Below are 26,928 nucleotides of genomic sequence, written 5' to 3' on the forward strand. Positions count from 1 at the left end.
GAAGATTTACTGTTATGCAGACTACTGCATTATTGTAAAAATGGTATAAATAATATCAGTGCACTAGTGAAAGAATATTAGACTCCCTAGTTGATGTTTATTGGACGTGTGGTGTGATTTGCTTACTCTTGAACATTGGTAAAAATTGAATATTTCCGCTTCTCTGAGCTCAATGTCAAGGTCGTTTTCATCGTGAAACTAATGAAAATCACCTCTATTTCTATAATATGTTTTCCATTCTATCAAATGAGATGAAGAAAACGAGAATACAACCATAAATACTATACGAAAATGCACCTCAAATTCAGCATTTTAATCCAAAAGCACAGTCGGAGTTTTTTTTTTCTCGTTATACAGCGTGTGCTGCAAGATTTTTTTTATACAGTGCACACTGACCACACAGACCCATTCTCTCACATGTGGGCCTACCAGCTTTCTCCTGCTTTATTTGAAGCCGCTAGAATGATTGAGTATATATACGTCCAAAACACTGGCTCGTAAGACGTATATATACGGTCGAAACAGTCAAAGGGTTAAACTTCTGCCAGTCCATGAAATATTACTGCCTGAACCATTATTTGTAATATTGATTTTATTATGTGTAAGTTCAGGATTATTATTATTAAAAACCTCCACCTTGACTACCTCGCATTAGTATTAAGATTAAATAAAACTAACACAGTTAAGCACTATTATCTTGTCTAGTTTTAAGTACGTAGTTACTATGTACTATTATCTGTCTAGTTTTAAGTAGTTACTATGTATTAGGATTAGTCCGCCCGAAATGCCCTGGCATGATAGTGGCTTTCTTTGTACTAAGCAAACCAGAATTGTAATTACCCAAAGAAAATAAATTTATCAATGTACGTATGAGAAAATAAACTTACTCTGGCCTGATACTGGACACTGTTGTTTGGGCAAAATTCTTTACCTTCTCTCTTACAACCTGAATCCCTCGTTCATCTGAAGCATTCAATTCCAACACTCTGAAAAATAAGACAAGTATAATACATTATTATTCTAATCATGGGGGAGTGCTAAATCCATAGGATTATACAGTGCAAGTTGAGGATGGGGTAATGGAAGGTATTCAGGCTCAATTCAGGGAACTGGATCACAGATCCAATTCCCTATATCAAGAGCTCCTCACCAGTGTCAAGGAACCTCCCTTGAGGGGACTAGTACAATACAGCATATACAGGAAATGTCTGATGAACAAATTAACAGGTTAAAGGGAGTGTCTGCTTTTGTGAAAAATCCATCATATTGAATACACAAATAACCCGCACATAGAAGAGAGGAGCTTACAAGAGCGTTTCGGTCCGACTTGGTCTGACGTCGTCATAAGCTCCTCTCTTCTATGTGCAGGTTATTTGTGTATCGTTCCAGTCATGGTATCGTGCCTTTTTTTTTTTTGTCATCATATTGAAGTTTCAATTCAGTGGATGTAGTCCGTTTAATCTACCACAGTATGTACATGGACAAACGCCCAATAAAACAGAATTAGTCCATTGTATCAATGGGCTACAGGACATATTAAGAATAAACTAGAGTACAATATGCATTAACTGTAGATGTACCTGAAGAGATAATAAGTTAAAAATACAGCACAGTACAATAGAGTAGGCTCAACTGTGTTCACAATTTGAACATTATCATGCTCATTTAGAAATTTCACTAGTTTAGTTTCACTGGTGTTTGTTATAGATTCTCCAATATTCTTTTGTCTGGCAGTGAAATCTCCAAGAATGAGAGTAGGTTCACTGCTAATGTGCTCTGGTAAAGCATCAGGTCAAAACTGATTCGCAGGGTTATGTTAATAGAAAAGTTGCCTGCATGTATTGTGACACCATGATATTGCATGCTGACTCGACTCTGCAGGGCAACTTTCTAACATAAATCACCCAACAGTTTGACCTAAAGTTAAATGCTGCATATCCAGGCAAACTTCAGGGTAGGTACACCAACTCAGTCTACAATCCACCAAACAGATGACATCAATATCCTTGGTTTCACTAATATGAATCAAACTGGGCAACCACTTCCTGATGGAGACGATATTCCATGAAAAAGTTTGTAATCTATCCACTGTGTAAAACATATATGATCTCTTGCTAATGGAATTACACAGACACAAAGTTAGCAGTCTGGGCGCAATTTAAGCATTGTCAACTTCTCCCACCGAGTCTTATTTTAAGCCAATTCCATTGCTCAGTTCAACCAAATTCCTAACTATTTCAGCAGCAGGCCTTTGATTATATCAACTGAGCACAAGAAACCATTAGTAATTTAGACAGTTTTACACAAAATTAAAAATATTCCAATTTAAAAACAGTCCAAAATAAATCCTCTAGAGATTCCAGCCACTAAACCAGTATATCCTAAGGCCTCTCCTATATTATATTTTCCCTCCATTTTGAATTCACCAGACAAAAAATCCAAGTTTTACCCTATTTCTTGAATAATAAAATATAACCACAAATGATATGTCATCCCAACATTCAAGCAGACCTTGTAAAAACCCATACAAAAGACCTGGGGGTTAGGGTGGGTCTTATCTGTCCTAAGGAAGATTATCAAAAATAGAATACTTCCACTACCCTGAGCCCAATTTCAAGATACTTTTGGTCCTGAAACCAACCAAAACCATCTCTATTTTAGTAATATGTTTTTCCTTCCATCAAAAGATACCAAGAAGCAGCCAATAAAACTACAACAATCATTCTAGGAAACACCTTAAAATCACTACAGTGGACCCCTGGTTTTGTCCTTAATCCGTCCCAGAAGGTCGGTCAAAATCCGAAATGGACAAAAACCAAAGTAATATTTCCCATAAGAAATAATGTAAATTCAATTAATCCATGCCAGACACCCAAAAATATTAAAAAAAAAAAAAAATCTTACAGAGAATAACTATAGTGTTGCAGCTCTTCAGTGGTCAGAACTTCCCTGTGGTTGTCCACCAACTCTTCCGCATCCTGGCCACTCACATCCAACCCCATGGACTTCTCCAAAGCCACAACAGATTCCACAACAGGCATAGGGGTGTCAAGTTTACACTAAATAAAAAGTAAAATATATACACAGTACACTGATTACTTACCTTAAAATATTTGTAGTCTTAATGTAGGGCGAGAGGTGAGTAGTACAGTGGACCCCCGCATACCGTACGCATCGCATACCGTTCAATCCGCATACCGCTCGCTTTTATCGCAAAAATTTTGCCTCGCATACCGCCCAAAAACCCGCTCACCGCTCTTCGTCCGAGACGCGTCCAATGTGCGCCCTTAGCCAGCCTCACATGTGCCGCCGGTGGCATTGTTTACCAGCCAGCCTCCGCGGTAACATCCAAGCATACAATCGGAACATTTCGTATTATTACAGTGTTTTTGGTGATTTTTTCTGGAAAATAAGTGACCATGGGCCCCAAGAAAGCTTCTAGTACCAACCCTACAGCAATAAGGGTGAGAATTACTATAGAGATGAAGAAAAAGATCATTGATAAGTATGAAAGTGGAGTGCGTGTCTCCGAGCTGGCCAGGTTGTATAATAAACCCCAATCAAACCATCGCTACTATTGGTGGTACAGCTGCTGCTGCTGTTGTACCACCATCAGCTGCTGCTGCTGCTGCTGTAGTACCGTCTGCTGCTGCTGTAGCATCGTCTGCTGCTGCTGTAGCATCGTCTGCTGCTGCTGTAGCACTGTCAGCTGCTGCTGCTGTTGTACCACCGTCAGCTGCTGCTGCTGCTGCTGTAGTACCGTCTGCTGCTGCTGTAGTACCGTCTGCTGCTGCTGTAGCATCGTCTGCTGCTGCTGTATCACTGTCAGCTGCTGCTGCTGCTGCTGTAGCACCGTTGTTGGTGTGGCTTATTGAGAATACCAAGAAACAATTAACCCCAGAGGATTTGCCACCCAGGATAACCCAAAAAAGTCAGTGTCATCGAAGACTGTCTAACTTATTTCCATTGGGGTCCTTAATCTTGTCTCCCAGGATGCAACCCACACCAGTCGACTAACACCCAGGTGAACAGGGAAAAATGCCTGGAACTAGTGCTCATATTGGTGAATTTAAAGCCAGCAAAGGTTGGTTTGAGAGATTTAACCCTTTCAGGGTCCAAGGCCAAAATCTGAAGTCACGCACCAGTGTCCAAGAATTTTAAAAAAAAAATTTTTTTATTTTTTCTTATGAAATCGTAGAGAATCTTTTTGTGAAGGTAATAAAACAAAAAGTACGAAATTTGGTGGAAAATTGACGAAATTATGCTCTAGCGAATTTTGATGTGTCAGCGATATTTACGAATTGGCGATTTTGCCGACTTTGACTCCCATTTTAGGCCAATTACATTATTCCAATCAACCAAATTCTTAGCTATTTCACTAGTATTACTTCTATTCTATCGATTGAGCACAAGAAATCGCCAAGTCAACTGTTTCAACTACAAAATAAAGTGATCGGAAATTGTTAATTTGGCCAATTTAACACAAAGTTCAAAATATTCCAATTTCAAAATAGGCTCCAGAATAAACAATGTAGGTATTCCTGGAACTAAACTAACATTTCCTCTGTTCATTAGTTACATTTTGAGGCTTTACAAATAAATTCCATTTTGATTTTTTATTCACATAATGAATTTTTATTCACACCAAACAATAGAAGATTTACTGTTATGCAATACTGTAATAATTGTATAAATATCATCACCATATTTGTGAATGTATATTAGACCCACCAGCTGACGTGTATTAGATGTGTGAGGTCGTTTGTTTACTCTTGAATATCGGCAAAAATTTAACATTTCCGCTACTTTGAGCTCAGTTTCAAGCCATTTCCAGTGCTAAAACCAATCAAAATCATCTCTATTTCTGTAATATGTCTTCCATTCTATCAAATGAGACCAAGAAATCGCAAATACAACTATAAAAAACATACGAAAAACACTGCAAAGTCGCTGTTTTAATCGAAAAATCATGATTTCAGTTTTTTTCTCTCATTATACACAGTGTGCTGCAGGATCTGTTTTATGTGGTGCACACATACCACATAGATGTATTCTCTCATATCTAGGCCCAAATGTACCACTCACAGTTTATCAGAGTGAGCTGAGCTCATGGCGTAGATCTACGGTTTGGACACTCACCGTAAAGCCGTAGATCTATGCCACTACGATTCTTAACCCTGAAAGGGTTAAGAATCGTAGTGGCATACACAGTGTGATAAGGCCTGTTCTGGAAGAAAATGCCAAACAGGACCTACAGTACTCAGGAGGAAAAGGCACTCCCAGGACACAGTGTCTCATCAGTCATTGCTGCATCTTCAATTAAGGTAAGTGTCATTTATTCTTCATTTAGTAGAGTAGTACATGCACAATATATATTGTGCATGTACTACTCTACTATTGTGCATGTATCCTTCTCTTTGTGTAGGAAAATGTATATTTCATGTGGTAAAAAATTTTTTTTCATACTTTTGGGTGTCTTGCACGGATTAATTTGATTTCCATTATTTCTTATGGGGAAAATTCATTCGCATACCGATCATTTCGCATAACAATCAGCCCTCTTGCACGGATTAAAGTCGCTATGCGGGGGTCCACTGTATTTACAGGTCTCCCTCAACATTCACGTTTTCAACTTTCACAGGCTTCACACATTTGCGAATTCCCAACCGCCAAATTCCCAGCCACCAAATTCCCAGCCGCCAAATCATATTTAAGTTTCCCGCCACCTGCAAGTCCCTACTACCCTCCCTCCGACCCCCGCAACTGGCAGCCAGCCCTCCCACCACTCAGTGTGGCGAGTGTTTTGTTTGTTCATTATTTGCTATTAAACTACAGTATAAATAATGTAAACCCATTCATGACTGTACAGTGGACCCCCGGATAACGATTACCTCCGAATGTGACCAATTATGTAAGTGTATTTATGTAAGTGCGTTTGTACGTGTATGTTTGGGGGTCTGAAATGGACTAATCTACTTCACAATATTTCTTATGGGAACAAATTCGGTCAGTACTGGCACCTGAACATACTTCTGGAGTGAAAAAATATCGTTAACCGGGGGTCCACTGTATATTGGAATGGCTATTAGGAAAGGTATTAGACAGTGGCATCATGTGTTTACTCTTGAACACTGAAAAGAATTAAACATTTCTGCTACAGCTAATCATAACAATAGTAATAATAATAACAATAATAATAATAATAATAATAATAATAATAATAAATATGATATAATTGAAGAAGGAAATTGTACAAAAATACGAGGGAGCGGTTGACACATCGTCAGTGTGACTTTGTTTATGCTGGAGTGAACATTAGTCTCCCTGCTCTTCCAAACATTTCACAATAATTCATTGTGTTTGGCGCTTGTAGATTGAGTGTGACTGGAGTGGTAGAGGCAGTGATTGAGGCAATGGTATTTAATAACATACATGTTAATAATAATACATGTTATTAATAATATGTACTATTATTATTTATAACATATATGTTATTAAATACATGTTAATAATAATACATATTATTAATAATAACATGTAATATTATTATTTATAACATATATGTTATTAAATACCACTGCCTCAACCGTTGAATTATTGTGAAATGTTTGGAAGAGCAGGGAGACTAATGTTCACTCCAGCATAAACAAAGTCACACTGACGATGTGTCAACCACTCCCTCATATTTTTGTACAATTTCCTTCTTCAATTATATCGTATTTATTATTATTATTATTATTATTGTTATTATTAGCAATAGCAGAAATGTTTGATTCTTTGCTGTGTTCAAGAGTAAACACATGATGTCACCATCTAATACCTTTCCTAATAGCCATTCCAATATGCGGTCATGAATGGGTTTACATTATTTATTCTGTAGTTTAATAGCAAATAATGAACAAACAAAACACTCACCACACTGAGTGGTGGGAGGGCTGGCTGCCAGTTGCGGGGGTCGGAGGGAGGGTAGTAGGGACTCGCAGTGGTGGAGGCAGTGGTATTTAATAACATACATGTTATTAACATACATGTTATTAAATAACATACGTTATTAAAGCATAACATGTATATATTTAGTACAATTTACGACGTTTTCATGTATTTTATGATTATTCATGGTTCAACAAGTTAAGGAAGCAGTATTGTAACACAGTGGACCCTCAACCAGCGATGGCATCGATTAACGATAAATCTGACTAGCGATACATTTTATCGCAAAAATTTTGCCTCAATTAGCGCTAAAAAACTCGACCAACACTATTCCTTCCGTCTGAGACGCGTCCACTTCTGGCCAGTGTTTACAAGCCAGCCAGCCACCGCGGTTGCTTCCAAGCATACAATCGGAACATTTCATATTATCACAGCCTTTTTAGTGATTGCACCTGCAAAATATGTCACCACGGGCCCCAAGAAAGCTTCTAGTGCCAACCCTACAGCAAAAAGGGTGAGAATTACTATGGATATGAAGAAAGAGATCATTGCTAAGTATGAAAGTGGAGTGCATGTCTCCGAGCTGGCCAGGCTGTACACAAAACCCCAATCAACCATCGCTACTATTGTGGCCAAGAAAACGGCAATCAAGGAAGCATTAACCCTTTCAGGGTCCAAGGCCCAAATCTGGAGTCACGCACCAGTGTCCAAGAATTTTAAAAAAAAAAAAATTTTATTTTTTCTTATGAAATCGTAGAGAATCTTTTTGTGAAGGTAATAAAACAAAAAGTACGAAATTTGGTGGAAAATTGACGAAATTATGCTCTCGCGAATTTTGATGTGTCAGCGATATTTACGAATCGGCGATTTTGCCGACTTTGACTCCCATTTTAGGCCAATTACATTATTCCAATCAACCAAATTCTTAGCTATTTCACTAGTATTACTTCTATTCTATCGATTGAGCACAAGAAATCGCCAAGTCAACTGTTTCAACTACAAAATAAAGTGATCGGAAATTGTTAATTTGGCCAATTTAACACAAAGTTCAAAATATTCCAATTTCAAAATAGGGTCCAGAATAAACAATGTAGGCATTCCTGGCACTAAACTAACATTTCCTCTGTTCATTAGTTATGTTTTGAGGCTTTACAAATGAATTCCATTTTGATTTTTTATTCACATAATTAATTTTTATTCACACCAAAAAATAGAAGATTTAGTGTTATGCAATACTGTAATAATTGTATAAATATCATCACCATATTTGTGAATGTATATTAGACCCACCAGCTGATGTGTATTAGATGTGGGAGGTCGTTTGTTTACTCTTGAATATCGGCAAAAATTTAACATTTCCGCTACTTTGAGCTCAGTTTCAAGCCATTTCCAGTGCTAAAACCAATCAAAATCATCTCTATTTCTGTAATATGTCTTCCATTCTATCAAATGAGACCAAGAAATCGCAAATACAACTATAAAAAACATACGAAAAAACACTGCAAAGTTGCTGTTTTAATCGAAAAATCATGATTTCAGTTTTTTTCTCTCATTATACACAGTGTGCTGCAGGATCTGTTTTATGTGGTGCACACATACCACATAGATGTATTCTCTCATATCTAGGCCCAAATGTACCACTCACAGTTTATCAGAGTGAGCTGAGCTCATGGCGTAGATCTACGGTTTGGACCCTGAACGTAAAGCCGTAGATCTACGGGACGGACCCTGAAAGGGTTAATAGCGTTAGTCGAGGGTCCACTGTATATTTCCCTACACTAATACATATTTAATGAAAAAGAGGATAAATAAATATACAAGGTATGATGTAGCACGTAATGAAAGTAGTTTGTTAGATTATGTACTGGTGGATAAAAGGTTGATGGGTAGGCTCCAGGATGTACATGTTTATGGAGGGGCAACTGATATATCGGATCATTATTTAGTTGTAGCTACAGTTAGAGTAAGAGGTAGATGGGAAAAGAGGAAGGTGGCAACAACAAGTAAGAGGGAGGTGAAAGTGTATAAACTAAGGGAGGAGGAAGTTCGGGGGAGATATAAGCGACTGTTGGCAGAAAGGTGGGCTAGTGCAAAGATGAGTAGTGGGGGGGTTGAAGAGGGTTGGAATAGTTTTAAAAATGCAGTATTAGAATGTGGGGCAGAAGTTTGTGGTTATAGGAGGGTGGGGGCAGGTGGAAAGAGGAGTGATTGGTGGAATGATGAAGTAAAGGGTGTGATAAAAGAGAAAAAGTTAGCTTATGAGAGGTTTTTACAAAGCAGAAGTGTTATAAGAAAAGCAGAATATATGGACAGTAAAAGAAAGGTGAAGAGAGTGGTGAGAGAGTGCAAAAGGAGAGCAGATGATAGAGTGGGAGAGGCACTGTCAAGAAATTTTAATGAAAATAAGAAAAAATTTTGGAGTGAGTTAAACAAGTTAAGAAAGCCTAGGGAAAGTATGGATTTGTCAGTTAAAAACAGAGTAGGGGAGTTAGTAGATGGGAAGAGGGAGGTATTAGGTAGATGGCGAGAATATTTTGAGGAACTTTTAAATGTTGAGGAAGAAAGGGAGGTGGTAATTTCATGCACTGGTCAGGGAGGTATACCATCTTTTAGGAGTGAAGAAGAGCAGAATGTAAGTGTGGGGGAGGTACGTGAGGCATTACGTAGAATGAAAGGGGGTAAAGCAGCTGGAACTGATGGGATCATGACAGAAATGTTAAAAGCAAGGGGGGGATATAGTGTTGGAGTGGTTGGTACTTTTGTTTAATAAATGTATGAAAGAGGGGAAGGTACCTAGGGATTGGCGGAGAGCATGTATAGTCCCTTTATATAAAGGGAAAGGGGACAAAAGAGATTGTAAAAATTATAGAGGAATAAGTTTATTGAGTATACCAGGAAAAGTGTATGGTAGGGTTATAATTGAAAGAATTAGAGGTAAGACAGAATGTAGGATTGTGGATGAGCAAGGAGGTTTCAGAGTGGGTAGGGGATGTGTAGATCAAGTGTTTACATTGAAGCATATATGTGAACAGTATTTAAAGGTAGGGAAGTTTTTATTGCATTTATGGATTTAGAAAAGGCATATGATAGAATGGATAGGGGAGCAATGTGGCAGATGTTGCAAGTATATGGAATAGGTGGTAAGTTACTAAATGCTGTAAAGAGTTTTTATGAGGATAGTGAGGCTCAGGTTAGGATGTGTTGAAGAGAGGGAGACTACTTCCTGGTAAAAGTAGGTCTGAGACAGGGATGTGTAATGTCACCATGGTTGTTTAATATATTTATAGATGGGGTTGTAAAAGAAGTAAATGCTAGGGTGTTCGGGAGAGGGGTGGGATTAAATTATGGGGAATCAAATTCAAAATGGGAATTAACACAGTTACTTTTTGCTGATGATACTGTGCTTATGGGAGATTCTAAAGAAAAATTGCAAAGGTTAGTGGATGAGTTTGGGAATGTGTGTAAAGGTAGAAAGTTGAAAGTGAACATAGAAAAGAGTAAGGTGATGAGGGTATCAAATGATTTAGATAAAGAAAAATTGGATATCAAATTGGGGAGGAGGAGTATGGAAGAAGTAAATGTTTTCAGATACTTGGGAGTTGACGTGTCGGCGGATGGATTTATGAAGGATGAGGTTAATCATAGAATTGATGAGGGAAAAAAGGTGAGTGGTGCATTGAGGTATATGTGGAGTCAAAAAACGTTATCTATGGAGGCAAAGAAGGGAATGTATGAAAGTATAGCAGTACCAACACTCTTATATGGGTGTGAAGCTTGAGTGGTAAATGCAGCAGCGAGGAGACGGTTGGAGGCAGTGGAGATGTCCTGTCTAAGGGCAATGTGTGGTGTAAATATTATGCAGAAAATTCGGAGTATGGAAATTAGGAGAAGGTGTGGAGTAATAAAAGCATTAGTCAGAGGGCAGAAGAGGGGTTGTTGAGGTGGTTTGGTCATTTAGAGAGAATGGATCAAAGTAGAATGACATGGAAAGCATATAAATCTATAGGGGAAGGAAGGCGAGGTAGGGGTCGTCCTCAAAAGGGTTGGAGAGAGGGGGTAAAGGAGGTTTTGTGGGCAAGGGGCTTGGACTTCCAGCAAGCGTGCGTGAGCGTGTTAGATAGGAGTGAATGGAGACGAATGGTACTTGGGACCTGACGATCTGTTGGAGTGTGAGCAGGGTAATATTTAGTGAAGGGATTTAGGGAAACCGGTTATTTTCATATAGTCGGACTTGAGTCCTGGAAATGGGAAGTACAATGCCTGCACTTTAAAGGAGGGGTTTGGGATATTGGCAGTTTGGAGGGATATGTTGTGTATCTTTATACGTATATGCTTCTAAACTGTTGTATTCTGAGCACCTCTGCAAAAACAGTGATTATGTGTGAGTGTGGTGAAAGTGTTGAATGATGATGAAAGCATTTTCTTTTTGGGGATTTTCTTTCTTTTTTGGGTCACCCTCCCTCGGTGGGAGACGGCCAACTTGTTGGAAAAAAAAAAAATATATATATATTGGGGCACCAAACATTCACGGTTTTTCAACATTCGCGAGGCTCTTGATCCCCTAACCCTCGCGAATGTTGAGGGAGACCTGTATTTGTAGGAAGTCAGTGTAGGGAGCCGGTAGGTGTAGGTAGCCGGTAGGTAGCCTGGGTTACACCTACCGGCTACTTACACTGCAGCCCAGAGCCATATTATTACCATCAACATACCACTTTCACTGAGTTTAATCGTTTCTGACAACTACCTTTAGATGCCATCATAAACAAAGGGAGAAGTAATGAATAATTTATGCTGCGAACTGTAAACAAAAGCGTTATGTATTAAGGGCGGTGGCTGGGCCAATGCAGATTCATACACGTTTTCTCTAATGTTGGACCAGAGAAAACTATGTTTACCCTCCAATGACTACCACCCTTCCATAGTATATAAACATTGCATGTTTATATGCTATGTATCTTGTTTCTTATATAATTTTGAAGAAAATATCATAGATGGATTAATGAAAATGTCTATTTTAACGTAAAATAAGACATTTAATGTGCCCAAGAGTGAGTCATAAACATATGAGCGGCCCAGGCGGACGTGTCCGGTACGGACGATTTCTGAGCGGATGTGTAAAACCTGGGGTAAAATTTCGCTGAAAAAAGTGGTCAAAATCTGGATTGTACAATTTCCGCACTGGACGAAATCTGGGGGTCCACTGTATTTTAAACCAAACACAAGGTCAGAGGTCTGCTTTTCCCATCATGTACCAGGTGTGGCAAAATTTTTTCTTATACTGTACTATGCACACTCATTGCACACCCCCATTCTCTCATATCTAGGCCAAAATTTACCACTCACAGCTTATGTGAGGGAGATGAGCTAAAACACAGATCTGTGAGAGCAATAGTGGCATCCATAACGTAGCTCTACGTAAGAGACAGTGAAAGGGTTAATTTCTGTGGTCCTGACACTGAAAAGGTCAAACGATCTGTGTAAGCGACACAGGCACCAATCATGTAGATCTACACGAGTTTCAATAGAGCACGTAATTCTGAACACACAACAAGTAAGTGTTTTCTATTTAAGTCTGTATCTTATAATAAAAAACAGCTTTCATGCTTTAATTTTACATTTTTAACCAAGAGTTAAATTCACAATCAGGAACTTAAATCTAAAGTAGTGGACCTTTGACCTAGTGTTGAACCTGTTGTCGTCAGACCAATACCTGGCCTTTCCCCAAAATTACTTATCGACTTCAAATTTATTTAAAAGCCAATACGTACTAGAATAAAAATCTACCCCTGAACTGATGGAGTAATCACTTGTTAAATTTCAACACTAAGCACTTTGCTTAACCCCTCTCACATATTACAGTTTATTTATACATTTAATCAAAATACCTCAATTATAAGGAGAATTACAAAAATAGAATTAACATTTACTACATACAGTGGACCCCCGGTTAACGATATTTTTTCATTCCAGAAGTATGTTCAGGTGCCAGTACTGACCGAATTTGTTCCCATAAGGAATATTGTGAAGTAGATTAGTCCATTTCAGACCCCCAAACATACACGTACAAACGCACTTACATTAATACACTTACATAATTGGTCGCATTGGGAGGTGATCGTTAAGCGGGGGTCCACTGTATAATACTGTACACAGGTACAATGGGCTCCTCTAATTTACCCTGTCTTTTAAGTCTATATGTTATTACATAATAAAGTTGAGAAGAAACTATACCAAAAAAGGTAAACTAAAGGACTTACTATTCAATCTTATATATTTGTCCACCTTTGTGTGGCTGGGTTGCTCTCTGCACTGTGTATTTACTCGAGTCTGGACAGACCTCTGACCTGTCTCTCCAAACCCCCCTTGGCTATCTAATGTGCTGGTGCTCCTGCACCTTCCTCGCACTTAACTAAAAGGATATGATCCCACACTAGAGTTCTTGATGTAAATCAAGTAGAGTTGGACTAACAAGCAAAAGCAATGACTCCCACAGCTTCCTTAAGTCAATGCTACAAGCATCCTGTAAACACATTAATGATATACTAAAACCTTATTAAAGTGTTGACAGTGATTCATGATATTACAATATGCACTCTACAGGCTGTGGATGCTCTATCAGGCTTCTTTCCTTTTTAGGAAAACATTTTATTAATACAGGCAATGAAATGTCAATGACATTATTTATTTGGTTCTTTCAGATTTACAAAAGTAAGATTAGGGACAAGATTGGCCCACTTAAGAGTAACTCAGGTCATATCACTGAAAGTGATAAGGATATGTGTGAAATTTTCAATGTCTATTTCCTTTCAGTTTTTACCCAGGAAGATACTAGCGAAATTCCCGAAATAATAAATTATGTAGAACAGGACGATAAACTATGCACGATTGGGGTAACTAGTTACATGGTCCTCAGACAAATAGAGAAATTAAAACCTAACAAATCCCCAGGTCCTGACGAGTTGTTTTCAAGGGTTTTGAAGGAATGTAAAGAGGAACTTAGCAAACCTTTGGCTAATCTTTTCAACATATCACTACAAACTGGCAGAGTGCCTGATAAGTGGAAAAGGGTAAATGTAATATCTATTAGCAAGGCAGGTGACAGGTCCTTGGCTTCGAACTATAGACCAATAAGCCTTACCTCAATAGTGGGAAAATTTATGGAATCAATAACTGCCGAAACAATTCTTAGCCATCTTGAAAGGCATTAATTGATAAATGAATCTGAACACGGTTTTAGAAAGGGGCGTTCCTGTCTTACTAATATACTAACTTATTTCACTAAGGTGTTTGAGGAAGTAGATTATGGTAATGAATATGATATTGTGTATATGGACTTCAGTAAGGCTTTCGATACAGTTCCACATCAGAGGCTATTGAGGAAACTTAAGGCACACGGAATAGAAGGAGAAAATTTTTCCTGGGTAGAGGCATGGCTGACAAATAGGCAGCAGAGAGTTTGCATAAATGGGGAGAAATCAGAATGGGGGCACGTCACAAGCGGTGTTGCTCAGGGGTCAGTGTTGGGCCCGTTGTTGTACACACTTTACATAAACGACATGGATGAGGGAATAAACAGCTACATAAGCAAATCTACTGATGACGCCAAAATAAGCCGTCCAATTCATTCTAATGAGGACATTAGTGCAGTCCAGGATGATTTGAATAGACTGATGCAGTGGTCGGAGAAGTGGCAGATGCAGTTTAATATAGAAAAATGCAAAGTTCTTAATGTTGGACAGGAGAATAACCATGCCACTTATAAACTGAATAGTGTAGATCTAAATCTTAATACTACTGATTGCGAAAAGAATTTAGGAGTTCTGGTTAGCAGCAATCTGAAACCAAGACAGCAGTGCATAAGTGTTCGCAATAAAGCTAACGGAATCCTTGGCTTCATATCAAGAAGTATAAATAATAGAAGTCTTCAGGTTGATCTTCAACTCTATATATCCTTGGTTAGACCTCATTTAGATTATGCTGCACAGTTCTGGTCACCGTATTACAGAATGGATATAAATGCACAGGAAAACTTACAGAGGAGGATGACAAAGATGATCCCATGTATCAGAAATCTTTCCTATGAGGATAGACTGAGGGCCCTGAATCTACACTCTCTAAAAAGGCGTAGAATTATGGGTGATATGATTGAGGTGTATAAATGGGAATTAGGAATAAATAAAGGGAATGTAAATAGCGTGCTGAAAATATCCAGCCAAGACAGGACTCACATCAATAGTTTCAAGTTGGAAAAGTTCAGATTCAGGAAGGACATAGGAAAGCACTGGTTTGGTAATAGAGTTGTGGATGAGTGGAACAAACTCCCATGTGATGCTTGTGATAAACTCCATTCACTGAATATATTACAATATCTCTTGCTATCATTTTAAAGTCACAGCAATGAGTAATTACCAGCTTTAAAGTGTACCAAAACAAGAAAATTTATAACATTTATTATACATCAGTGAGTTGTATTATAATAATAAATACTAATAAGAATAATAAATCCTAGGTAGTAGGTTGGTAGACAGCAACTGCCCAGGGAGGTACTACCGTCCTGCCAAGTGAGTGTAAAACGTAAGCCTGTACTGTACTTGTCTTACATGATGGTAGGATTGCTGGTGCCTTTTCCGTTTCAGAAACATGCAAGATTTCGGGTACATCTTGCTACTTCTACTTGCACTTAGGTCACACTACACATACATTTTTTTTTTTTTACCAAGTCGGCCGTCTCGCACCGAGGCAGGGTGACCCAAAAAGAAAGAAAATCCCCAAAACGAAAATACTTTCATCAATCAACACTTTCACCTCACCCACACATAATCACTGTTTTGGCGGAGGTGCTCGGAATACAACAGTTTAGAAGCATATACGTATAAAGATACACAACATATCCCTCCAAACTGCCAGTATCCCAAACCCCTCCTTTAAAGTGCAGGCACTGTACTTCCCATTTCCAGGACTCAAGTCCAGCTATATAAAAATAACAGGTTTCCCTGAATCCCTTCACTAAGTATTACCCTGCTCACACTCCAACAGCTCGTCAGATCCCAAATACCATTCGTCTCCATTCACTCCTATCTAAACACGCTCATGCATGCTTGCTGGAAGTCCAAGCCCCTCGCCCACAAAACCTCCTTTACCCACTCTCTCCAACTTTTTCGAGGACGACCCCTGCCCCGCCTTCCTTTCCCTACAGATTTATACGCTCTCCATGTCATTCTACTTTGATCTATTCTCTCTAAATGACAAAACCATCTCAACACCCCCTCTTCAGCCCTCTGACTAATACTTTTATTAACTCCACACCTTCTCCTAATTTCCACACTCCGAATTTTTTGCATAATATTTACACCACACATTGCCCTTAGACAGGACATCTCCACTGCCTCCAACTGCCTCCTCTACATACATGTACAAGCATATATATACACACCCCTCTGGGTTTTCTTCTATTTTCTTACTAGTTCTTGTCCTTGTTTATTTCCTCTTATCTCCATGGGGAAGTGGAACAGAATTCTCCCTCCATAAGCCATGCGTGTTGTAAGAGGCGACTAAAATGCCGGGGGCAAGGGGCTAGTAACCCTTTCTCCTGTTTAAATTACTAAATTTAAAAAGAGAAACTTTTCGTTTTCCTTTTTAGGCCACCCTGCCTCTCTGGGATACGGCCGGTTTGTTAAAAGAAAGAATAATAATGATAAATACTACTATGATTAATAATGATAAATAATTATTTCTTTTAAACATGCATATTACAGACAATTAGTCTATTAAATCAGACTAACAGACTAAGTCTGTTAAATCAGAAAATAAATACTCTATACTCAGCAGACTGCAGTAACAACACAGTTCTGGCCTGAACTTTGTCCATTAAATCATGAATTGTCTGTAAAAAACAATTCTCATTTAATGGACAGTCTGTCAAATTTGAAATTAATTTACCCAGTGGACCCTAAGAAAAACGGGTAATTCTGGATTTAACAGGATTTTGTCCATTTCTGAATGTTGTCTGGCCACAGATTTTGCTTGTTAAATCCAAAATCTGTTATATCTGATTCCATTAAATCAAGGCTTTACTGTACCTGCATTAGTATAAGTAGATAATGAATACTAGTTTTACAGTGCCTGAAGTGCTTCTCATAATGAGTGACTTTCCAGCAATTCTTAAAAATATAATTTGATTGACAGATAAAGTGGTTAGATGATTGGTCAAATAATAGGTAAGAATAAGCAGTTATAGAAAAGCAGATGCAGGAATTAGAAGTGGCTAAAAATGCATATACAGTGGAACCTCTACTTGCGAGTTTAATCCATTCCATAACCTTGCTCGAAACTGGATTTGCTTGTTTGCAGTCAATTTTCTTCATTTAAATTAATTGAAATGCAATTAATCCTTTCCAGTGGAATTCTGTACTTCAATAATTTCACTATCAACTCTAGGGCTTATTTTTCTATCTCACTTCATCTAATATGACATAATAAACAATATAAATAAATTATTATATGTAGTACATTATTATTATATATGTACTAGGTTGGTAGACAGCAACCACCCAGGGAAGTACTACCGTCCTGCCAGATGACTGTGAAACAGAAACCTATAACTGTTTTGCATGATGGTAGGATTGCTGGTTTCTTTTTCTGTCTCATAAACACGCTAGATAACAGGGATATCTTGCTACTCCTACTAACACTTTGGTCACACTTCACAGACACGCACATGCATATATATATACATACATCTAGGTTTTTCTCCTTTTTCTAAATAGTTCTTGTTCTTCTTTATTTCTTCTATTGTCCATGGGGAAGTGGAAAAGAATCTTTCCTCCGTAAGCCATGCGTGTCGTATGAGGCGACTAAAATGCCGGGAGCAATGGGCTAGTAACCCCTTCTCCTGTAGACACTTACTAAAAAAGAGAAGAAGAAAAACTTTATAAAACTGGGATGCTTAAATGTGCGTGGATGTAGTGCGGATGACAAGAAACAGATGATTGCTGATGTTATGAATGAAAAGAAGTTGGATGTCCTGGCCCTAAGCGAAACAAAGCTGAAGGGGGTAGGAGAGTTTCAGTGGGGGGAAATAAATGGGATTAAATCTGGAGTATCTGAGAGAGTTAGAGCAAAAGAAGGGGTAGCAGTAATGTTAAATGATCAGTTATGGAAGGAGAAAAGAGAATATAAATGTGTAAATTCAAGAATTATGTGGATTAAAGTAAAGGTTGGATGCGAGAAGTGGGTCATAATAAGCGTGTATGCACCTGGAGAAGAGAGGAATGCAGAGGAGAGAGAGATTTTGGGAGATGTTAAGTGAATGTATAGGAGCCTTTGAACCAAGTGAGAGAGTAATTGTGGTAGGGGACCTGAATGCTAAAGTAGGAGAAACTTTCAGAGAGGGTGTGGTAGGTAAGTTTGGGATGCCAGGTGTAAATGATAATGGGAGCCCTTTGATTGAACTTTGTATAGAAAGGGGTTTAGTTATAGGTAATACATATTTTAAGAAAAAGAGGATAAATAAGTATACAAGATATGATGTAGGGCAAAATGACAGTAGTTTGTTGGATTATGTATTGGTAGATAAAAGACTGTTGAGTAGACTTCAGGATGTACATGTTTATAGAGGGGCCACAGATATATCAGATCACTTTCTAGTTGTAGCTACACTGAGAGTAAAAGGTAGATGGGATACAAGGAGAATAGAAGCATCAGGGAAGAGAGAGGTGAAGGTTTATAAACTAAAAGAGGAGGCAGTTAGGGTAAGATATAAACAGCTATTGGAGGATAGATGGGCTAATGAGAGCATAGGCAATGGGGTCGAAGAGGTATGGGGTAGGTTTAAAAATGTAGTGTTAGAGTGTTCAGCAGAAGTTTGTGGTTACAGGAAAGTGGGTGCGGGAGGGAAGAGGAGCGATTGGTGGAATGATGATGTAAAGAGAGTAGTAAGGGAGAAAAAGTTAGCATATGAGAAGTTTTTACAAAGTAGAAGTGATGCAAGGAGGGAAGAGTATATGGAGAAAAAGAGAGAGGTTAAGAGAGTGGTGAAGCAATGTAAAAAGAGAGCAAATGAGAGAGTGGGTGAGATGTTATCAACAAATTTTGTTGAAAATAAGAAAAAGTTTTGGAGTGAGATTAACAAGTTAAGAAAGCCTAGAGAACAAATGGATTTGTCAGTTAAAAATAGGAGAGGAGAGTTATTAAATGGAGAGTTAGAGGCATTGGGAAGATGGAGGGAATATTTTGAGGAATTGTTAAATGTTGATGAAGATAGGGAAGCTGTGATTTCGTGTATAGGGCAAGGAGGAATAACATCTTGTAGGAGTGAGGAAGAGCCAGTTGTGAGTGTGGGGGAAGTTCGTGAGGCAGTAGGTAAAATGAAAGGGGGTAAGGCAGCCGGGATTGATGGGATAAAGACAGAAATGTTAAAAGCAGGTGGGGATATAGTTTTGGAGTGGTTGGTGCAATTATGTAATAAATGTATGGAAGAGGGTAAGGTACCTAGGGATTGGCAGAGAGCATGCATAGTTCCTTTGTATAAAGGCAAAGGGGATAAAAGAGAGTGCAAAAATTATAGGGGGATAAGTCTGTTGAGTATACCTGGTAAAGTGTATGGTAGAGTTATTATTGAAAGAATTAAGAGTAAGACGGAGAATAGGATAGCAGATGAACAAGGAGGCTTTAGGAAAGGTAGGGGGTGTGTGGACCAGGTGTTTACAGTGAAACATATAAGTGAACAGTATTTAGATAAGGCTAAAGAGGTCTTTGTGGCATTTATGGATTTGGAAAAGGCGTATGACAGGGTGGATAGGGGGGCAATGTGGCAGATGTTGCAAGTGTATGGTGTAGGAGGTAGGTTACTGAAAGCAGTGAAGAGTTTTTACGAGGATAGTGAGGCTCAAGTTAGAGTATGTAGGAAAGAGGGAAATTATTTCCCAGTAAAAGTAGGCCTTAGACAAGGATGTGTGATGTCACCGTGGTTGTTTAATATATTTATAGATGGGGTTGTAAGAGAAGTAAATGCGAGGGTCTTGACAAGAGGCGTGGAGTTAAAAGATAAAGAATCACACACAAAGTGAGAGTTGTCACAGCTGCTCTTTGCTGATGACACTGTGCTCTTGGGAGATTCTGAAGAGAAGTTGCAGAGATTGGTGGATGAATTTGGTAGGGTGTGCAAAAGAAGAAAATTAAAGGTGAATACAGGAAAGAGTAAGGTTATGAGGATAACAAAAAGATTAGGTGATGAAAGATTGAATATCAGATTGGAGGGAGAGAGTATGGAGGAGGTGAATGTATTCAGATATTTGGGAGTGGACGTGTCAACGGATGGGTCTATGAAAGATGAGGTGAATCATAGAATTGATGAGGGAAAATGAGTGAGTGGTGCACTTAGGAGTCTGTGGAGACAAAGAACTTTGTCCTTGGAGGCAAAGAGGGGAATGTATGAGAGTATAGTTTTACCAACGCTCTTATATGGGTGTGAAGCATGGGTGATGAATGTTGCAGCGAGGAGAAGGCTGGAGGCAGTGGAGATGTCATGTCTGAGGGCAATGTGTGGTGTGAATATAATGCAGAGAATTCGTAGTTTGGAAGTTAGGAGGAGGTGCGGGATTACCAAAACTGTTGTCTAGAGGGCTGAGGAAGGGTTGTTGAGGTGGTTCGGACATGTAGAGAGAATGGAGCGAAACAGAATGACTTCAAGAGTGTATCAGTCTGTAGTGGAAGGAAGGCGGGGTAGGGGTCGGCCTAGGAAAGGTTGGAGAGAGGGGGTAAAGGAGGTTTTGTGTGCGAGGGGCTTGGACTTCCAGCAGGTATGCATGAGCGTGTTTGATAGGAGTGAATGGAGACAAATGGTTTTTAATACTTGACGTGCTGTTGGAGTGTGAGCAAAGTAACATTTATGAAGGGGTTCAGGGAAACCAGCAGGCCGGACTTGAGTCCTGGAGATGGGAAGTACAGTGCCTGCACTCTGAAGGAGGGGTGTTAATGTTGCAGTTTAAAAACTGTAGTGTAAAGCACCCTTCTGGCAAGACAGTGATGGAGTGAATGATGGTGAAAGTTTTTCTTTTTCGGGCCACCCTGCCTTGGTGGGAATCGGCCAGTGTGATAATAATAATAAAAAAAATGTATTATTATTATACATATATTATTATTATTATTATTATTGTATTATATTATTATACTATTATTATACGTATTATTATACTACATATTATTATTATTATATAAATAATTTGTAATTTTTATTCACACAATAAATATAAGATTTACTGTTATTCCTTATTGCAATAATTGTATAAATGTCAACCCATTCACGACTGCATAGAATGGACATTTGTTTACTCTGAAACAGCCATGCAATGGACCATTTCTCTGAGGTTGAGCTCTATTTCAAGGTACTTTTCGTTGTGAAAGCAATCAAAATCATATCTATTTCTGTAATATATCTTCCATTCTATCAAATGAGACCAAAAACAACGAGAATACAATCATAAAAACCATTCAAAATTACCACTAAGGGGTGGCTAATTGCTGGGAAGTGAACTCCATTATTTATGTTAGATTTTTCATTTTTGGTGTACATTAAGAAGCATCTTTCCATCATACTTTGCCCAAGTTTCAATAAGATAGTCCAACAAACAAATGAGATACAATTCCCGAGATCAAGAGCAAGAGCCCCTCACCAGTGTCAAGGAACCTGCCTTGAGGTCTGCTCGCTTGTGGAAATTTTGCTTGCGTATGGAAGCAAAAAATCGACAAATCGACTGCTCGTATTTGGAAAAACTCACACGTGGACACGCTCGCAAATAGAGGTTCCACTATACTTTGCATATACAAAGCAGATGCAAAAAATCAGAAAAATAATGAAAACTATACAAATATGGCCAAAATAAAAAACTGGTGACTAAAGTTTGATCTTGCAACACCCACTGAGTACATGCTGTACCTTTATATTCTGAATTGACATACTGTGAATCTTTTCATTCAGAACATTATAAAAGCACTCACATCAGCACCCTGCAGTGTACTTTTGAGTACAGACACAACTTCATCTTGGTAAGCAACATCTTCTACTGTTTTTGGCCGGCTGAAAAGAAAAATCTCTCTTAAATAATATCTATGGTATTTTATTATCTTGACCAAATAGCAGTTATGAGATTATATTGAAAAATTAGTACAAATAATTTTTTCATGCTCAAGAGGTATTTTCAGTTTACAAGTGTTTGCCAACACACTTTACCCATTAATGAAAAGTGAGCCCACTTGGAGATAAATAAGACACAGGTAAAAAGAGAGGTAGCACAAGCTTCACTTAAAGTAACCCGTACCTGTCACTCAAACAGGCACCTATCACTTGCTCTAACACACCGTTGTTAAACAAATTTATATAAAGCAAACTACATGTAAACGACAAAGTACAGAGGATTAAGGACAATAAATTTCTGAAGCAGTGACAATGAATAAAACAGTAAGAGTTCCAAAGTGTACAGTGAACCCTCTTATTAATCAACTAATAGGGAAAGGGGATATACATGTATAATACTGCCAGCTGTCCAAAACTTCCAAATTATGAAATTAATTTTTCATGATTGTCCAACTGTCTTCTGAAGTAGTGGACTTGGTCCACTGATGTGGAAGATAACCAAACACTAAGAATATAAGCATTGTACAATACTGTATGGCAATTTTATGTGCCTTTTCATGGAGGAGAGACGAGGTGTAAACTGTCGTAATCAATAATGGTGACTCAAAATAAGTTATTCTGGGGTCAGAGATGCTGTAAAGCTCAACTAGCATCTACACTAAATTTAATGAGATGTTTTACATATTTACAAAGGAAATTTTTTTAATGAAGGCATTAATCAATAATTGTTGAAATAAAGTCCACTGTAAAAACCAAATGAGAAGTCAAGAAATAAGAGAATATTAATAAAAACAAAGTTTCAGGAGCAGCCGAGATATTACACAAGTTTAAAGAGAACGTAAAGGTAAACTGGTAGACAAATAGTAAATTTTGTTAAAGGTAACTGGGAGGCCCATGTAAACTATAGGCCTTTAGCACTGGTAAGTTAATAGATAAGAGGTAAGTGTTGTTGCAAAAATTCTTGAATATGCCATTGAATAAAAAGATTCTTATTATTCACAAGAAAGTGCTAAAACAGAATGGATCATGTAACAGATAAAAATAGATCAAACAAATGGAGAACAAAAATGGTATCCAAGAGGAATACTAATAATGCTGAAGGTCCCAAAAAGATGAATGAAATGTGAATCTCTGATGGTATCTAAGAAAATAGAGGATTAAGATATGCTTGCAGACAGCTCACCTGTCACTGAAACAGCACACTCCTTGGATCTGAAGAAATAATCCATCTGTACAATAAGAAAGAATGACAAGAAAATAGTCTGTGAAATGACTAGTGCAGACAGTGACATGCTAAAAATGACAGAGGCCAATACAGCTAAGAAAAAAAAGTATTAAGACAACAAGGGCAGGGCTTACATTAATACAGCATAAAACAGTGTAGAGATGGTTTGAAAACTTTACAAGGCATGATGGGCTTCATAAACATTAGTAGTGTAAGAGCATCAGTTGATTATGTTGCTGAGGGAAATTTCTCTGGAAAACGTACAGAGGAGGATGACAAAGATGATCCCATGTATCAGAAATCTTCCATATGAGGATAGACTGAGGGCCCTGAATCTGCACTCTTTCGAAAGGCGTAGAATTAGGGGGGACATGATCGAGGTGTATAAATGGAAAACAGGAATAAATAAAGGGTATGTAAATAGCGTGCTGAAAATTTCCAGCCAAGACAGGACTCGCAGCAATGGCTTCAAGTTGGAAAAATTCAGATTCAGGAAGGATATAGGAAAGCACTGGTTTGGTAATAGAGTCATGGATGAGTGGAACAAACTCCCGAGTACAGTTACGTTGTGTAGTTTTAAAAATAGGTTAGATAAATACATGAGTGGGTGTGGGTGGGTGTGAGTTGAACCTGACTAGCTTGTGCTGCTGGGTCTGGTGCCATGCTCCATCCTCGAGTGGAGGTGACCAGACTGGGTGGGTCATTGGGCTAATCCAGGGGAAGGGGGGTCATTGGGCTAATCCGGGGGGACGACATGGACCTGCTCCGCATGGGCCAGTAGGCCTGTTGCAGTGTTCCTTCTTTCTTATGTTCTTATATTCTTTGCACAAATGAATTCAGATTACACAGAGTCCCACACAAGTGTTTAATGCTGTCAAAGACAGGTATTTTGGAAGCAAATATTGTCAAGAAATTACATTAGCAAACAAAATTGTACAATTGGGTTCAAGGCAGCTAAATATAGGTTCAGCTTGCTTTTCTGTATAAATGTAACAGATGATTTCAAGTGCAAGCCTATGGTAATTTACTGCTCAGGTCAAGACAGCCTGTTTGCCTGTTATTTTGCACTAACAGTGCAACATAGATAACTGAAACCATTTGTTGATTGGTTCAAGCATTAATTTATTTCTACAGTCGAGATGGACCCAGACACAAAGAATCTTGCATTGAAGTTCTCCTCTTTCTTGATAATTCCCATAGGCCTCCTTAAATGTTGCAGTCTGTCTATCCAAGTGTCAAGGTTGAATTTTCACCACCAAATATGACATATTTGATACAGCTACTGAATCAGTGAGTCATTACAACACTTAAGTGGCACTACACACAGAAGGTCATGAAAAAATTCATCACATCATGGATCCACTTATGTAAAAATGGCACAAAAGAAAGTGCCTAATCAACCATAAATGCAGGCGGAGGTCAATTATGGCTTTCTGTAGTGAATAATTTCTTGTTTTTCCTCAGTAAATACTGTAGTCAGATCGAGGAAACAGTCTGTGACATGCAAAGGATTATGAGAAATTCCTGAAGTAAACTTAAACGAACTATTAGAAGACTATGACGACAAAGCACGTACTGAAGAAATGTTGGAGGACCTCAATTCCCAGTTAGGAATGATGCAGATAGAAGAGGATGATGAACAACTTCAAGATATGTAAAGTAAAAGGACACAAGTGCAACTAATGTGACATTTTATTGTGGCAACGTTTCGCTCTCCGTAGCAGTAGCAGTAGCAGCAGTAGTAGCAGTAGTATAGTAGTAGTAGAATAGTAGTAGTATAGTAGTAGTAGTAGTATAGTAGTAGTATAGTAGTAGTATAGTAGTAGTATAGTAGTAGTAGTAGTAGTATAGTAGTAGTATAGTAGTAGTAGTAGTATTGTAGTAGTATAGTAGTAGTAGTAGTAGTAGTACAGTAGTAGTATAGTAGTACAGTAGTAGTATAGTAGTAGTAGTAGTATAGTAATAGTAGTAGTATAGTAATAGTAGTAGTATAGTAATAGTAGTAGTATAGTAATAGTAGTAGTATAGTAGTAGTAGTATAGTAGTAGTAGTATAGTAGTAGTATAGTAGTAGTAGTATAGTAGTAGTAGTATAGTAGTAGTATAGTAGTAGTATAGTAGTAGTAGTAGTAGTAGTAGTATAGTAGTATAGTAGTAGTAGTATAGTAGTAGTAGTAGTAGTATAGTAGTAGTAGTATAGTAGTAGTAGTATAGTAGTAGTATAGTAGTAGTATAGTAGTAGTATAGTAGTAGTATAGTAGTAGTATAGTAGTAGTATAGTAGTAGTAGTATAGTAGTAGTAGTAGTAGTATAGTAGTAGTAGTAGTAGTAGTAGTAGTAGTAGTAGTAGTAGTAGTAGTAGTAGTAGTAGTAGTATAGTAGTAGTAGTAGTATAGTAGTAGTAGTAGTATAGTAGTAGTAGTAGTATAGTAGTAGTAGTAGTATAGTAGTAGTAGTATAGTAGTAGTAGTAGTATAGTAGTAGTAGTAGTAGTAGTAGTAGTATAGTAGTAGTAGTAGTAGTATAGTAGCATAGTAGCAGTAGTAGTACAATATGTTAGAACAATTAACTTGCACATGAGTAAACGATATAAAGGCTATTACTTGGGAAACATAAAAATTGGTTAGGCAAATATTTCTATTGGAGGCTGGATAGAGAAGGTCTGTTTCAATGTTCATTCTCTGTAATGTGCTTGTGTAGTATTAACAGGAGAGACTACGTGATGGCAGGATTTACTGTTTACAGGAGGATTCTTACTAAGACTTCAGAGATGGTGAAGCTACCTTTGTTTTGTTTAATTGGGTCTGGTGCAGTGCTCCATCCTTGAGTGGAGATGATCAGACTGGGTGGGTCATTGGGTTAATCCAGGGGGGGGGGTCATTGGTCTAATCCGGGGGGGGGGGGGACATTGACCTGCTCCGCATGGGTCAGTAGGCCTGTTGCAGTGTTCATTCTTTCTTATGTTCTTAATTGTATTAGAAACAGCTATTAGTGAAGACTCGAGGCATTTGCGTCTGCGGAAATTAGTTTCTTTGATCACTAGTTGGGCTTCCCTGAACTTCATGAGATGATTGGTGGAATTTCGGTGTTGTACACAGGCGTTGTTCAAGTTATCGTTCCTACATGCATAAATGTGTTCACTGAGGTGGGTGTCGAGGTTTCTTGCTGTTTCACCTACATAAATCTTGTCGCAGCCTCCACAGGGTATAGTGTAAACCCCTGCGTTGACTGGTTCGTGGTGCTTGGATTTTGTTCTGGTTAGATCCTTTATCGAAGTGCTGGAAGCGATGGCGACTCTGGTGTTAGCTTGTGAAAGTACTTTAGAAACGTTCAGTGCAACCTGGCTGTTGGGAAGAATTATAATTTCATTATAATTATAACACAAGCACATTACAGAGAATGAACATTGAAACAGACCTTCTCTATCCAGCCTCCAATAGAAATATTTGTCTAACCAATTTTTATGTTTCCCAAGTAATAGCCTTTATATCGTTTACTCATGTGCAAGTTAATTTTTCTAACATATTGTATTACTTCTACTACTACTACTACCACCACTACTATTGCACCTCACTCTGAGCCTATATGTACCCTCTGTGTCCATGTACTGTTTGTAACAGCTTGACAAAGCTCCTGGAGAG

The 26,928-nt window shown here is 38.2% G+C and overlaps 1 protein-coding gene across 1 annotated transcript in view; it reads right to left on the bottom strand.

Moving 5' to 3' along the window:
* The window catches only part of LOC128698731 (replication factor C subunit 4-like), a 74,634-nt gene that overhangs the window by 43,665 nt on the left and 4,041 nt on the right, over positions 1–26,928 (bottom strand). Inside the window, exons 3-6 of the mRNA XM_070085043.1 lie at positions 21,928–22,006; positions 13,400–13,450; positions 2,968–3,059; positions 888–986 (exon numbers count right to left, since the gene is read on the bottom strand). Coding sequence (XP_069941144.1) covers positions 888–986; positions 2,968–3,059; positions 13,400–13,450; positions 21,928–22,006 — 321 coding nt within the window. The remainder of the gene's footprint in view (positions 1–887; positions 987–2,967; positions 3,060–13,399; positions 13,451–21,927; positions 22,007–26,928) is intronic.

This window comes from Cherax quadricarinatus, chromosome 14 (genome assembly GCF_038502225.1).
Source record: "Cherax quadricarinatus isolate ZL_2023a chromosome 14, ASM3850222v1, whole genome shotgun sequence".
Classification (NCBI taxonomy): domain Eukaryota; kingdom Metazoa; phylum Arthropoda; class Malacostraca; order Decapoda; family Parastacidae; genus Cherax; species Cherax quadricarinatus.